Source organism: Hemiscyllium ocellatum, chromosome 7 (assembly GCF_020745735.1).
Source record: "Hemiscyllium ocellatum isolate sHemOce1 chromosome 7, sHemOce1.pat.X.cur, whole genome shotgun sequence".
Taxonomy (NCBI): domain Eukaryota; kingdom Metazoa; phylum Chordata; class Chondrichthyes; order Orectolobiformes; family Hemiscylliidae; genus Hemiscyllium; species Hemiscyllium ocellatum.
The window spans coordinates 93,028,784-93,043,527 of record NC_083407.1 but is presented as its reverse complement, the minus strand read 5'-3'; the positions used below and the strand labels follow the sequence as shown (position 1 = coordinate 93,043,527).

The window sequence follows — 14,744 nt, the reverse complement described above, 5'->3', positions numbered from 1 at the left end:
GAAAGCAGAAAAAAAATCATATTATATAATTAAATTGCATTTTCTCATGGTAAAAATTCTATTAATGAGTTGGCATGTTTGCACCTAAGCTGCCTTTAAGGAGAACTCACTTTTGGAATAAAAATGGCAGAGCCCCAGGGGTAGGCTTGGAATATGTTTCAAAAGCTTAAATATCTAAATTGTTACTAATGAGCTCAGGAAGATCATACAATATTTTGGCTTGGGTCCCCAAAACATAATGCCTTGAGGATATTAAGAGATATTCTGCTTAGATTTTCTAGATAGCGTAGAGTTTAGCACAATCCATTTTATTCAACTCTGTATAGAGAAAGTTACATCTTATGTTGAAGCTAACGAGCTTGTGATAAAATATTTGCTGCTTTTTCCTTTCTCTTCAGAAATATACTGAGGATCAACATAGCAATCTTTGGATATTTTATATCAATTGTGATTAAATGTTTCAAGTTCTTTGCCTCTCAAAAGCTATTTTCAAAATAGAATAATACCTGATCAGGTGCTATTCTCAGCAGCATTGATTTACCAGACAACATAATGGTTTACTAAATTGCAAATATGAATTCTCGGTATTTTGTTTTTACCAATTTATGGTTGTATTTATGGCTTGCAGTCAGATATTAGTACATTTGTTCATAGGCTGTGGATGACGCTGGCTGTGCCAGAATGTTTTGTCAAATTCCTAATTGCTTTTGAGAATCTAATGGGGCGTGATGCCTTCTTGACTTGCTGCACTCCATGTGTACACCCACATTTTCAGTTACCAAACAAGTTGCAAGATGTTGCCTGAGTGACGGTAAAGAGGAAAGGCAATATATGCAGAGTCAAGATGGCTTGGAGGGAAGCTTGTAGATGGTGGTCCCACTATGCATATATTGCCTTCATTGTTCCAAGTGGTTTAGAAGGTGCTATTGAAGAAACTTTGGCGAGTTGCTGTAGCATATCTTATAGATGATAGACACTGCTGTGACTCTTGAATGAACAGTAATAGAATTAATTGAACACAATTATATATTTCAGAGGGGAAGAGATTATATCTTATGTAGGGCCCTACACACTAAGGTTTGGGTTCCATGTCATCTGACCACATTATGCCTTAGCTCCTTATGCAAATGCTCAACAATTCCCTTTCCTCCTCAGTTACGTTCAGAGTGCTACCCCAAGGAATGTCTGCAATATTGGGAATGAGATGTTTGAGTTGCTAAAGCTGCAATCAGTTTCCCTTGGACTGTATGTGACTTCAACCAGTGGACAGCATTCTCCCACATTTCCATTGACCCCAGTGTTGCCTTGGGCTCCTTGACTCCACACTTAGTTAAGTGCTACCTTGATGTCAATGGCAGTAACTGACATGTCAGTTCTTATGTCCATGTTTGGATCAAGAATTTAAATGAAGTAAGGTGCTGTTGGAAAGCAAAATTTTTGTTAGAGAACAGGTGTTCCTTTGCCAGTGCTGTTTGACAACACTGATGGATCTCCTTCCCTCACTTTGATAGCGATTGAGGTTAGACTAATGGGATGGTCATTGGATGGGTTGGATGTGTCCTATTTTTTCGGCGCAGGATATTGCTGTGCAATTATCTGCATTGCTGCATAAATGCTACTTTAGTAATTGTATCAGCTCTGGATCAATAGTACATATCATCACTTTAATGTTCAGTTTATATTAAAGACCCAGAGAACATTTTCTGTGAGAACATGTTCCTGATTTGACTTTGGATCCACTATTGAATATTGAGACTCATTGTACGAATAGATTTCATCTGTTAGAGTTCAATATCAAACAATTAACCTGAATTAGTGAGGGAGAGGTGGGTAGGCTTTATGGGCTTTATGCACCTAATCTACAGAGACTGTGCTATATTTATAGTGTTCATTTCAGTTATTCATTACAAAATAGAGAGCAATTGTCTGAAAAGAAAACATTTAATCCTTGTTTGCTTTAAAGTCCCATATCAAAAGTATGACCATCATGACAAATGCAGATGTGAAGTCATGGGATTGTAGAATAAAACTTTACAAGCACTACAAACTACCAAATGCACTCATAAACATTACAGCTGATGAAGTATCTTTTGAAGGTAGTAACTTTAATCAAATGGGAAAAGGAACAAATATATAACTTCTGTCCTGCATAATTCTCAGATTCTGAAACCAACAAATTTGATATATCTGCATAGTATTCTTGGAATCCATTAATTTCTTTATTGTTAAAAAAATGGCACATCTTTATGACAGTAGTTACGTGGATGGATTGGAAGGGCTATGACTAGAAAGATCCACAAAGAGATTTGGTAGAGGTATTCAAAACCATGAGTGATCTCGATTGTTCCCATTGATGGAAAAGATCAAGTACCAGTGGGCAAACATTTAAGGTTACTAGCTAAAGAAGCAACAGCAAAATAAGAGAAAATCTTTTCAAGTCGAGAATGTTTATGAGGCTGGAATGCAGTTTTGGGGATGGAGGCAGATTTAATTTTGGCTGTCAAAAAGACATTGGATTGTTCTCAGAATATAAAATATTTGCAGGGCAACATGGCCACTTTGTGAATTGCTTTTGCATAGTCTCAGCATGGATTCAATTGACTGAATTGTCTCTGCTGTAAGCATTCTGTGATTCTAACTATCTTGTGCTTGTAATTCACCCCCCCCCCCCCCCCCCCCCCAATCTCCCTGAAATTGTGATCAGTGTGCTTGGAAGACCTCACAGTAGAATGTACATTCTCAGTTGTGATTTAATGCCCCAGGGAAATACCATCTGCATCTAGCTGCCGGAGCTTGGATGCCCCTTTCTGGGCTGTCTGCTGCTGTTCACTCTCAGCCAATTGCTTGAGCGCATTGTGAAGTCTGAGTTACAAGGTGAAAATCCAACTGTTTCTTCCTGGTCCCACTGAAGTATCTGAATATCTGAATTAGTGCATGGACTGTGGTAACTGTCCTGCAATTGTGCACCCTTGATTGATTGAACTTCTGTAAGGGACTATTTTCTTTGACTTCCATCAGCTTATTTTGCATGCATGAAAGTTCAGTAAAGATGAAAGGATTTAGCTATCTTTCTATCTGGAGTGTGAAATGGGTTTCAGGTTTTCTGAATGCAAGAAAAGGGAGGCAGTTCTGATTATGAGCATTCCTTTTGAGAACTTAGACGGCCGCAATAGGCTTTTATTTACAAATTACAGCAAACATTATAATTGCAGAATTCAAGATATCATGCAGCTTGCAGGCAATAGAAATAAATACTGTTGGCTCTGTTTCACAGAACATTTCCCTCCACTCAGTTCAGATCTTAATATGAACAACACTGGTTGGCGGAAGATAATTGCACTGGGATTTTGGCTTATCCGGCTGGTACCAAACCTATGAGAATATGTACAGTGCTGTCAGAGGAACAGTGTTGTTGATCTTTAGAAGTTAAAATGAAAAACTCAAAAGGTTATTTTGCAGAATGTCAACTGAGGTTATAATGCCTAGAACCGTGCTTTATTCGAGCTTTTAAAAAGCAACACTGCATTTTGCAAACCCAGTGTGTGGGTAGCAGTCAGGATTGCTGCCAATATCAGAGGGTAAAGAACTGAAGCGTGGCTGTGGCTAGGTCATGACTTTGAGGTTGAATCAACATAACCTTTTAAGTAAATAAAAGCAAATTACTGCAGATGCTGGAATCTGAAACCAAAAGAGAAAATGCTGGAAAATCTCGGCAGGTCTGGCAGCATCTGTAAAGAGAGAAAAGAGCTGACGTTTCGAGGCTAACCGTCCCTTTGTCAAAGCTGGTGCAGACCACATGAATAATGTCCACAGGCTTCTCCAGTTTTATTCAATTGTCTTCAAAAGTTTGGTTTGCCTGTAGCTAATGATTAAATCCATGATGGTAGTTGATAAAGGGCACAGTTTTAAATAAGGGATCTCCTATTTGAAATTAAAGTGAGGAAGAATTTCTTCTGGTGGCCATTAATGTATGGAATTCGCTACCTCATAGAGCCACGGATTCTGGGTTATTGAGTATGTTAAGGCTAGTTTAGAAAGATTTTTGATTGATAAGGGATGTGAGTGTCAAGGAGGTGGTAATAATTGAGAGCATAGTGTGCAAGTGGTGGTGTTGGTCAGGTAGTAAAGTGAAATGAAGGCCACAATCAAAGCAGCCATGATCTTATTAAATTGAAGTGTAGACTTCAAATTTCTTCTGATCTTGATTAACCATTTTGTTAGGATTTTCTTCATTCTTTGCATCATATCTTCTTCATGTTATGCCTCTTAAGTGTACTCTCACCATTACACCTGCTAATAGCTCTGCAAGTTTATCCAGTTATCGAGGTGTCTGAGTTAATCTTTCAAATAGGATTTTCTTAAGGATTTCAGTATTCTTCTAAACATCCCTTAGACTAACACGTGAGCTCGAGATCCTGTCAGAGATTGCCACTTTTGGAAATGTATGCCTCTGGAAGTTATGTGAGATCTAGGTTCCCGTGGTCAAATATATTTCAGTTTTCTGAAATGCTGTCCCTACTGGGACAGATATCTGCATCAAGCTATGGATGCTGAGTGGGCAAGAACTTTTAAGAATAAGTTTAAACACACAAGCTTCTGAGTGGGTTTAGTACGATAGATGCTGAGAAGACGCTTCCCCTCATTTGGATATCAAGAACTGGGGGCATAGATTAAAAATTAGAGGTCACCTATTTGAGCCAGACATGAGGAAGAATTTTAGGATTCTTTATCCCAGAGAGCAGTGGTGATTGGGTAATTGAATAGCTAAGCTAGATTCTTGGTCTACAGAAGATTTGAGGGTTATGAGGGAAACATAGGAAAGCACAGTTATGGCCATAATCAGACCAACCTAATCTTACTGAAGGGCGACCGCCCTTGTAAATTTCTATTAGATCTCCCCCAACCTTCTAAACTCTAATGAATATAACCCAGGATCCTCAACCGTTCATTGTATGTTAGGCCTACCATTCCAGGGATCATCCATGTGAATCTCCGCTGGATACACTCCAGTGCCAGTATGTCCTGTCTGAATTGTGGGGCCCAAAATTGGACACAGTATCCTAAATATGGTCTAACCAGAGCTTTATAACGTTTCAGTAGCACATCACTGCTTTTACCTGTTCCAACCCTGTTGAGATAAATAACAATATTACATTTGCTTTCTTAACCACTGACTCAACCTGCAAGTCAGACTTTAGAGAATCCTGGACTAGCACTCCCAGATCCCCATGTACTTTGGCTTTATGAATTTTCTCACCATTTAGAAAATAGTCCATGCCTGTATTCTTTTTTTCCAAAGTGCAAGATCTCGCATTTGCTCACATTGAATTTCATCAGCCCTTTCTTGGACCTCTCTCCTAAACTGTCTAAATCTTTCTGCAGTCTCCCCACCTCCTCAGAACTACCTGCCTGACTGCATAACTTTGTATCATTGGCAAACTTGGCCAGAATGCCCCCAGTCCCTTCATCCATTATCATTATCCTTCATTATTTATATACAAAGTGAACAGCTTTGGCCGCAACACTGAACCGTGCGGGACACTGAATGTCAGCTAGTGACAAGCAGAAAAAGAACCCTTTATCCCAACTCTCTGCCTTCTCTCAGACAGCCAATCCTCAATCCACACCAGCAGCCCACCTCAAGCAGCATTGGCCCTCACCTTACTCAGCAGCCTTCCGTGAGGCACCTTATCAAAGGCCTTTTGGAAGACTAGGTAGATAATATTCACTGGGTTTCTTTGGTCTAACCTACTTGTTACCTCTTGGAAGAATTCTAACAGGTTTGTCAGGCATGACCTCCCCTTACTAAATCCATGCTGATTTGTTCTAATCCGACTGTACCCTTCCAAGAATTTAGAAATCTCATTCCTAACGATGGATTCTGGAATTTTACCTACAACCGAGGTCAGGCTAATCTGCTTATAATTTTCCATCTTTTGTCTTGATCCTTTCTTGAACAAGAGGGTTACAACAGCGAGTTTCCAATCATCTGGGACTTTCCCTGACTCCAGTGACTTTTGAAAGATTACAGCCAACGCTGATTTCTTCAGCCACCTCTCTTAGAACTCTAGGATGTAGCCCACCCAGGCCAGGAGATTTGTCAATTTTTATGACTTTCTTGCTTTTCTAGCACTTTCTCTTTTGTAATGGCTACCATACTCAACTCTGCCCCCTGACTCTCCTTACTTTTTGGGATATTACTCATGTCTTCCACTGTGAAGACTGGCACAAAGTATGCATTAAGTTCTTCAGCTATTTCCTCATCTCCCAGCACTAGCCTTCCTCCATCAATTTGGAGTGGCACAATTTCTACTTTTGCCACTTGTTTGTTTCTTATGTATTGAAAGAAACTTTTACTATCATTTCTAATATTACTGGCTAACTTAACTTCATATCTCTCTCTTTGTTAACCTGTGTTCCTGTGTTTGTTTTTGTAGTCTTCCCAATCTTCTGATTTCCCAGTGGTCTTGGCCACTTTAAAGGTTCTCTCTTTTTCTATGATACATTTCCTGACTTGCTTTGTCAGCCATGGCTGTTTAATCCACAACCCCCCCCCCCCAACACACCCAGATAATCTTTATTTTCTTTGGGATGAACCTCTGAAGTGTGTCCTCAATCTAACCCAGAAACTCTTGTCATTGTTGCTCTACTGTCTTCCCCACTAGGCTCTGCTTCCAGTCGATCTTTGTCAGTTCCTCTTTCGTGCCTCTATCATTTCCTTTATTTAACTGTAACACTATTGCATCTGATTTTGTCTTCTCTCTTTCAAACTGCTGGCTGATCTCTACCATATTATGATCGCTGCCTCCCAAGTGTTCCCTTACTTTAAGATCTTTTATAAAGTCTGGTTCAGTATGTAGCACTAAGTCCAGAATAACCTGCTTCCTTGTGGGCTCCATCACATGCTGTTCCGAAAAGCCATCCTGTAAGCATTCCATGAATTCCCTTTCTTTGGATCCACCAGCAATATTATTCACCCAGTCCATTTGCATATTGAAGTCCCCCATGACCTTGTCTTTCTGACATGCCCTATCAATTTCCTGAAATATCTTGTGCCTCTATCCTGACCACTGCTGGGTTTTTTGCCTTTATGGTTCCTCAAGTCCACCCACACAGACTCCACATCATCTGACCCGATGTCATTCAGTGCCATAGATTTAATTTCATTCTTAACTAACAAGGCAACCCTGCCCCCTCTGCCCACCTCCCTGTCTTTTTGATAAGTTGTAAATCCTTGGATGTTTAACTGTTCGTCCTGAACCACTTCCAATCACAAGTCTGTGATGCCTGCCACATCATAACCACTCATGATAATTTGGTGCTGTTAATTCATCTGCTTTGTTCTGAATACTACGAGCATTCGGGTAAAGTGCCTTCATGCCAATTTTCTTATCCTCATGATTTACAGTAATATATTCTAAGTTATCCTTCCTTTTTGCTTCATACCTAGTCTGCCTTGAACTTAAACCTTGCATACATGCTAACCTGATGCTTATCTGCCAACATGTGACTCCAGACCCATACCACTGCGGTTAACTCTAAACTGCCCTTTGAAATGGCCAAAAAAAGTCACCTAGCTCAAGGGAGATGAAGGACGAGCATGAAAAGCTAGCCTTGCTGGTGAAGTCCACATCCTAGGAAAGATCTGAAAAATAGTAGAGCAATCAAATTTCTGGAGAATGTCATAAGGGGCATAGCAAATATAGTCCGCAATAAATTCAGTTTGAAATTCAAGAGATACATACTTAATTAGATTACTTAGTGTGGAAACAGGTCCTTTGGCCCAACAAGTCCACACCGACCCGCCAAAATTGGCCACCAAAAGACACAACCCACTATCAGTAGTTTCTATAGACACAGACAAAGAAGGGCACCACTTTGACTGGGTCAACACTCACATCCTAGGACAAGTGAAACAAAGACACGCACAAGAATTCTTAGATGCACGACATTCTAACCCGAATTCCATCAATAAACACTTCGATTTAGATCCTATCTACTTCCCCTTGAAAAAAGGACCGGAAATGACATCACCCACCTTAAGAAACCAAGGTCAATAAATAGAGAGACAGGACATACCACCAGTGCTTCACCGGAGACTGTCACTGATGATGTTACCTAGTCATGGTGACGAAACATCTGAAAACAAACCTTTGAGCTCAGTGAGTTAACTTGCATACTTATCATCAACCTGAGCTACACACCTTCTCAAAAATTGCAGAATCTCCTTGTAACAAAGAGTAGTTGGAATGTGGAACTCGCTACCATATTTAGTAGCGGAGGTGAATATCATTGATGCATTTAAAGGGAACCTGTATAAACATGAGAGAGTAGAATGCAAAGGTATAATGATGAGATGGAAGTAAACTGGAGCAGGATTGTGTTGAGAATAAAAAGTACATAACTGAGTGTGGCTGTACATATTATGCAAGAGAGTTTATTTTCATTAAAATGGGTAAACACACAGTTATTGGAAATGTCCAAAAATCTATCAGGATAAGAAACATTACTGTTATTAAATTAATTACATTGGTTCCTGGCATTTTATAGCCTAGACAGATGCTTAATAAAAGTTGTGCTTACAGCTGCCTATGGTACATAATTTGGCAGAAAGCTGTGTGACTGGTGTGTGTGGATTCACAGGCAAATAGACTGTTGAACTAATCCATATTTTCAAATTGAGGTTTGCAGTTAAACAAGAATAATTAATGAAAACTAGTAATTCTATAAAAGATAATGGGTAAAATATGCATAGATGATGAACTAATGCATTATTGATTCTAACCTACATCTCCACGTAAGCTGGTAATATCTGCTGCAATTGTTGTTTTAGTCCACTATACTATTTAATGTATGCCAATGAAAAAGGCTAGGATTGGAGATTTAAGCTAGAATGGTTAAAGCTTCTGCAGCAATCTTCAGTCAGAAGTGCCAAGTGGATGATCCATCTGGGCCGCCTCCAGTGCTCCCCAGCCTTTCAGATACCAGTCCTCAGCCAATTCGATTCACTCCACATGATATCAACAAACGGTAGAAGATATTGTATCCTCATAATAACATTCCGGCAATAGTATTTAAGTCTTGTGCTACTGATCTTGCCACTCCCCCAGCCAAGCTGTTCCAGTACAGTTTCAACACTGGTATCTATCTGACTGTGGAAAATTTCCCAGTTATGTCCTGTACACAAGAAGGAGGACAAATTAAATGCAGCTAGTTACTACCCCATCAGTCAACCCCCAATCATCAGGACGGTGATAGAAGGTGTTACCAACAGTGCTATCAAACAGGACTTGTTCAACAATAACCTGCTTAGTGACGCCCAGTTTGGGTTCTGCCAGGGCCATCCCACTGCTGACGTCATTACAGCCTTGGTTCAAACATGGACACAAGCTGAATTTCAGAGATGAGAGAGACAGCCCTTGACATCAATATTCTGTTCGACCAAGCGTGCCATCAAGGAGTCCTAGAAAAACTGCAATCACTGGGTATCAGGAGTCAAACTCTCTGGTGGTTGGAGTCATACCTGACACATAGGAAGGTGGTTATCAATGCTGGAGGCCAGTCATCTCAGCTCCAAGACACCTCTGCAAGAGGTCCTTGGCCCAACCGTTTTCAGGTATTTCATCAATGCTAGCGTGTACTATCTACATGATGCACTGCAGAAATTCACTAAAAATCCTTAGACAACACTATCCATACCCACCAGACAAGGGCAACAGGTGCCAGGGAACACCACCACCTGCAAGTTCCCCTCCAAGCCACTCAGCATTTTCACTTGGAATATATCACCATTCCTTCACTGCTGCTGAGTCAAAATAGTGGAATTCTCACTTAAGGGTTTTGTGAGTCAACCCACAGCACAGACTGCAGGTATTCAAGAAGGAAACTCACCACCATCTTCTCCAGGGCAACTAGGGACAAGTGATAAATGCTGGCTAGCCAGTGATACCCACATCCCATAAGTCAATGTTTAAAACAAAAGGCTGCAAGTTTTGTTTTGGCTAATAACTAATACCTTTTGTTGTATAATTGCACAAGTTCCTTTTATATTCACTAGGGACTTTGATTAATACAACATTCCTTTTTTGGCAGCCTAAGTATTGTTTCTGCAATAAACCATCCTAAAGTGCAGTTGTGCTCCCTCAGATTAATGAAAGCTGTTATTCTGTTGAAATTCTCCAATGATGTCCAAACATATCAAATCATCAAAATGTTGGAATCTCAAGTGTTCAGTTTAACCTTCCTGCTACATTTGCAAAATGGCGACCTAAAATCCTGACAGGAACGTCACCTTACATTGCTTAAAAGAACCCAAAAAAATATTTTTTTAAAATTTGAGTTTTAAAATGTGTGAAGTCAAAATACAAGGCCCTAAAATTTGACGGAAATTGCAAATGACTGCAAGATGTATATAATAAAACTCCTCATTAATATAACCATGTGTGTTCATTGTTATTGCTATCCATCAGCCAACCATATATGATGAAGAAAGCAAACTCTTGACAACAACCTAAGGCCATAGTCAGCTGTCAACTCTGAAAGTTTATTAGTAACAAACTTTCTTGAACTTTGTTTTAGTAATTGGAAAGAACTGGGCAGCTATTGCTTCAGCTGAGAATAGTTACTTTTACACAGAACTGAATTGGTTGAAAATTGAGATTGGCAAGCATTAAAAGGAACAGAGACAACGTTTTTATGATGTGGAAATTGTCATTTAAATTTAAGTTATGAAAATAAAATGTGATCGAGTTTTGACCATGACTTCTGGAAAGGAACATCTGGCACTCTTATTTATAATGAAATCATGCTGTGGACTGGTGTCTTGCATTCAGACAGATCCCTGGTACGCAGTTTCACTCCACCTTCATGTTGAGGGATCTGAAAATCATCAAATAACGGGTGCGACAGTACAATTTTTTTTTGTTGCATCACACAAAAGCCATAACATTAATTTATATGCTCTATTTATTTCTCAATAAAAATGTTTCCCCTGTTTAGTCTGGATAAATTTGTGTTTGATTAAGGCATTAGATACCAGTGCACCAGAGAAAAAAAACATGCTGTATTGTTTTCTGTTTCTATGCATTTGAAGAAGAATCAGGGAAGTTTTGATTCAACTCATAGAGGTGTTGTTTGGCATAGAACATGTTTTTATTTTTATTGCACTTTTCTCAGGATTTCATCAAATCTCTTAATTCGCAATCAGTGGTGTGTCTTTATGTTGTACATGCATTTTTATCATTGAACACTTACTCCATGTATTTAATTTTCAGAGATGGAGTGCAGGTGAATCGAGAGCTTCAGCAACTGAATCCTGACATCCACGAACAGTACCTTGACCTGCTTTGTCAATATAGTCCACATCGGGTGACAGATTTCCTCAAGTTGTCAGAATACTACAGACTCGAAGAAGCCATTCAGGTACTGCTTAACAGTGTGTATATAGTAGAATCATTAGTAAAGTGCCTGGAACCAAAGACGTGGGTGGTTGTTATATGGAAAATTCCTTAGCCAACACGGTTTCACTAATTTTTAAACAAACAATCCAGTTAAGAACATTTCATTGGAAGCCATGAGGTCAGTGGGACACTTTTCCTTACCAGTTATCTACAGTATACATTATCCTGGAAGCAGCATTATGGTGTGACTTGGCCTTGTTAATATTAAAAATGTTTTTATTCTTATATCAAAAGGCCCTATGTGAGGAATAAGCCTGTAGAAATTTGAACCTGTTAAGAAATGATGATGTCTTGCCAGTACAGCAAATAATAAAAACTAATACAGCTAATACTCTTGCAAAATTGAGCAGAATGGCTATTTGATATTTTTTTCAAATTGCGATCTCTAAATCGGTTCAGTGAAACTTTGCCAGTGCTAACATGAAAACAATGCGATCAAAACCAAAGGATGATCCACTCCGTCAGATTTCCCATCAAATGGGTGATCAAGACCGATAGTTTACCAGTCAGGCAGGTGATCCAGTTTGCTCAATCTATCAATCAAATAGGTTATCTGCCCTGACTGATTATACAATAAGTTGGATTTTGAAAGCTAAGCAAGTTTCTTGTGGGAGAAGTGAAAATGAGGTTTGAGGAGGGAAATGAGTTACTGTTGAGGGAACTTCTGTCCCCTCATCATTTGTTCAAGAGGTTGCCATGTTCTGTTGAAAAATGTGCATAGTAATGATGGAATGAGTAAAAAGGGGTTGAATAATTGAAAGGAGAAGTGATGCATGTAGCAGTTGGTGTGAGGAGGAAGTACAGAAGTCAAGATGTGAACAGGCCACCAACTTGAGTGCCGTACCAGTTACTTTTGAGGCTGACTGAAAATTGAGGCTTTTTATTTTAAATTAATCACATGCAATGTTCTAACTTGCAAATTGGAGATGAAAGCATGAAATCATTTTAACAAATTGTTCTGCATTTACAGAAACTGGCCACTGGGTGGCTCCTGTCTTTGTAATAAAAGATAATAAATATCAACAATATTATACCTCATTAATTAGCAACCAACTCTACTGAGATATTTTCCATCCTAGAATTAAAATGCAATTTCTAGTTAGCCTTAACACCATCACAGTGTATCTGTGTTAAATTTGGAGGAAAGCCACAGTTAAATTTTAACTGCTTAAAATTTGAACTTAATGCAAATTTGCTTTTGCATTATTCTTCTATTTGTGTAGTTATGCATTCTGACATCCATAATATAGATGAGCAGGCCTGCACTCTATTTATGTAGAATTTATGTAGAAATGTCTAACACATCCCTGGCATTTGCAGAATAATCCAATTTAATCATTCAGCCAATCTGTGTTCCTGGCATGCACCAGATTCCAACTTGGGAGTAATCCAGATGCAACAGTTCTGTACTACTGCAAAGATTTTAGTGTAAGTAAAAATGTAAATGCATTTCATGTGTACAAAAGAAAAATCAAACACGATATCCCTTGGATGATTTTCAAGATTCCGGTTGACCGTAAAGTTCCCTTCTAAGCCATTGATGCTGAGCAATTAAAGTGTTCTCCAAAATTCACATTTGCTATTCATTAATATTCCATGTAGCATATATTCCGTGGTAACATTGATCATGACACTCAACAAGATTATTCATATCACAAGCACTGTTAGTTTTTGCTTCCTTTTCCAGAAGATCTTCTCCTGCCTATTTTCTTCTGTTGAATTATTTTACTTTTTCCTGTATGTCACAATCCATTCCTGTCATGGTAACTGCAACAAATGTTCCTGGGATAACAGTCACTGCAGAGTGTGTCAGCTTCAAACCCCAGATTGCAGAAAATTTCTTGCAGACAACAATGTCCATCCATTTAGAAGTGGCTACGTCCACAAAACTGTGACGTGCAAGCTTATGGGAGAGATGGTCCCAGGGGCAAGTTAAACTTGTAATTTACAGAAACAAATTTCAAGAAATGAAAGCTTGCATTAATATAGCACCTATCCCAGGAAGCCTCTGACCATCCCAAAGCACTTTGTGATGGTAACTTATTTTTGAAGTGAAGTCACAATTGTGATATAGGAAATGTAGCAACCAATTTGCATACAGCAAGCTCCTATCAATCACAAAATGGCAAATGTCCAGATAAACTTCTGAGTCATGTTGTTTGAGGAGTAAGTCTTGACTAAGGTACAATAGAACTTTGCTATCTAACTGAGAGAGGAGATACAACAGCAGTTTAACGTCTCATTCCAAAGGCAGCACCTCCACTGTTGCACTCCCTCAAGGCTGCATTGCAATCTCAGCCTAAATTATCTTGTGCTCGAGTCTCTTTGACTCAAAAGGTGAAAATGCTATCATATATATGGTAATGGGCACTTTGTATATCTGAATATAGACTGGAATAATTGTAGTGTGAAGGGTTGAATGGAGCAGAACTTCCTAGAATTTTTTCAGGCGAACTTTTCTACGGCAATATTTTTCCAGTTACAATGGGAAAGCAGGCACCTCGATCTTGGAAATGAGATAAGCCAAGTGGATCAAGTGTCAGTACTGGAATATTTATGGAGCAGAGTTGAAGAGTGTGGAGCTGGAAAAATACAGCCAGCCGGGCAGGAGAATCGATGTTTTGGGCATAAGCCCTTCATCAGGAATGAGGCTTATGAGCCAAGGGGGCCCCCAAGGTTGGGCAGTCTGCATTGTGTCATAAAGTTTAGGCTGGCTGTGGTAAAGGACAAAGAACAGTTCAGAGTAAGAATAATTAATTACTAGGGAAGGCAATTTCAGTAGGTAAGAACTGGATGTAGGTAAGGACAGTAGAACTCAGCTAGTCATTTGGAAAGAAAGGTTGAAAGCCAGGACTGCATATAGAAGGTTCAGAGGTCAATTGACAAAACAAATAAGAGAAGTAAAGAGAGAGTATGAGAAGAAACTGTCAGCTAATATTGAAGAGAATTGAAAAGATGACTTTGGGCATGTAAATATTAAAAGAGTAGTTTAAACAAAAGTACAATCAAATAGGAATCAAAAGGAGACTTGTGCATGGATACAGAAGGCATCGCTGAGGTATTTATTGAATATCTTGTATGGGTGTCTTTACCAGGGAAGATGATGCTGTCCACGTCATGTTGAGTGAGGAGGCAGCTCAGATACTAAAAGGACATAAACATTGATAATGAGAGTAATTGGACAGGTTCTCTGTTTATAAAGTAAATATAGCATTGCACCACATGGGAATACTAACGGAAATGAGAGTAGAGATTTGGGAGGAGCTGATCACTATTTTCCAATCT

General features: G+C 39.1%; 1 protein-coding gene across 2 annotated transcripts in view; it reads left to right on the top strand.

The window, feature by feature from the left end:
* The window catches only part of vps8 (VPS8 subunit of CORVET complex), a 543,230-nt gene that overhangs the window by 216,812 nt on the left and 311,674 nt on the right, over window positions 1-14,744 (top strand). For both annotated transcript variants that reach the window (XM_060827508.1, XM_060827507.1), the window contains one exon: window positions 11,274-11,421. In XM_060827508.1, the coding sequence (XP_060683491.1) occupies window positions 11,274-11,421 (148 nt within the window). The remainder of the gene's footprint in view (window positions 1-11,273; window positions 11,422-14,744) is intronic.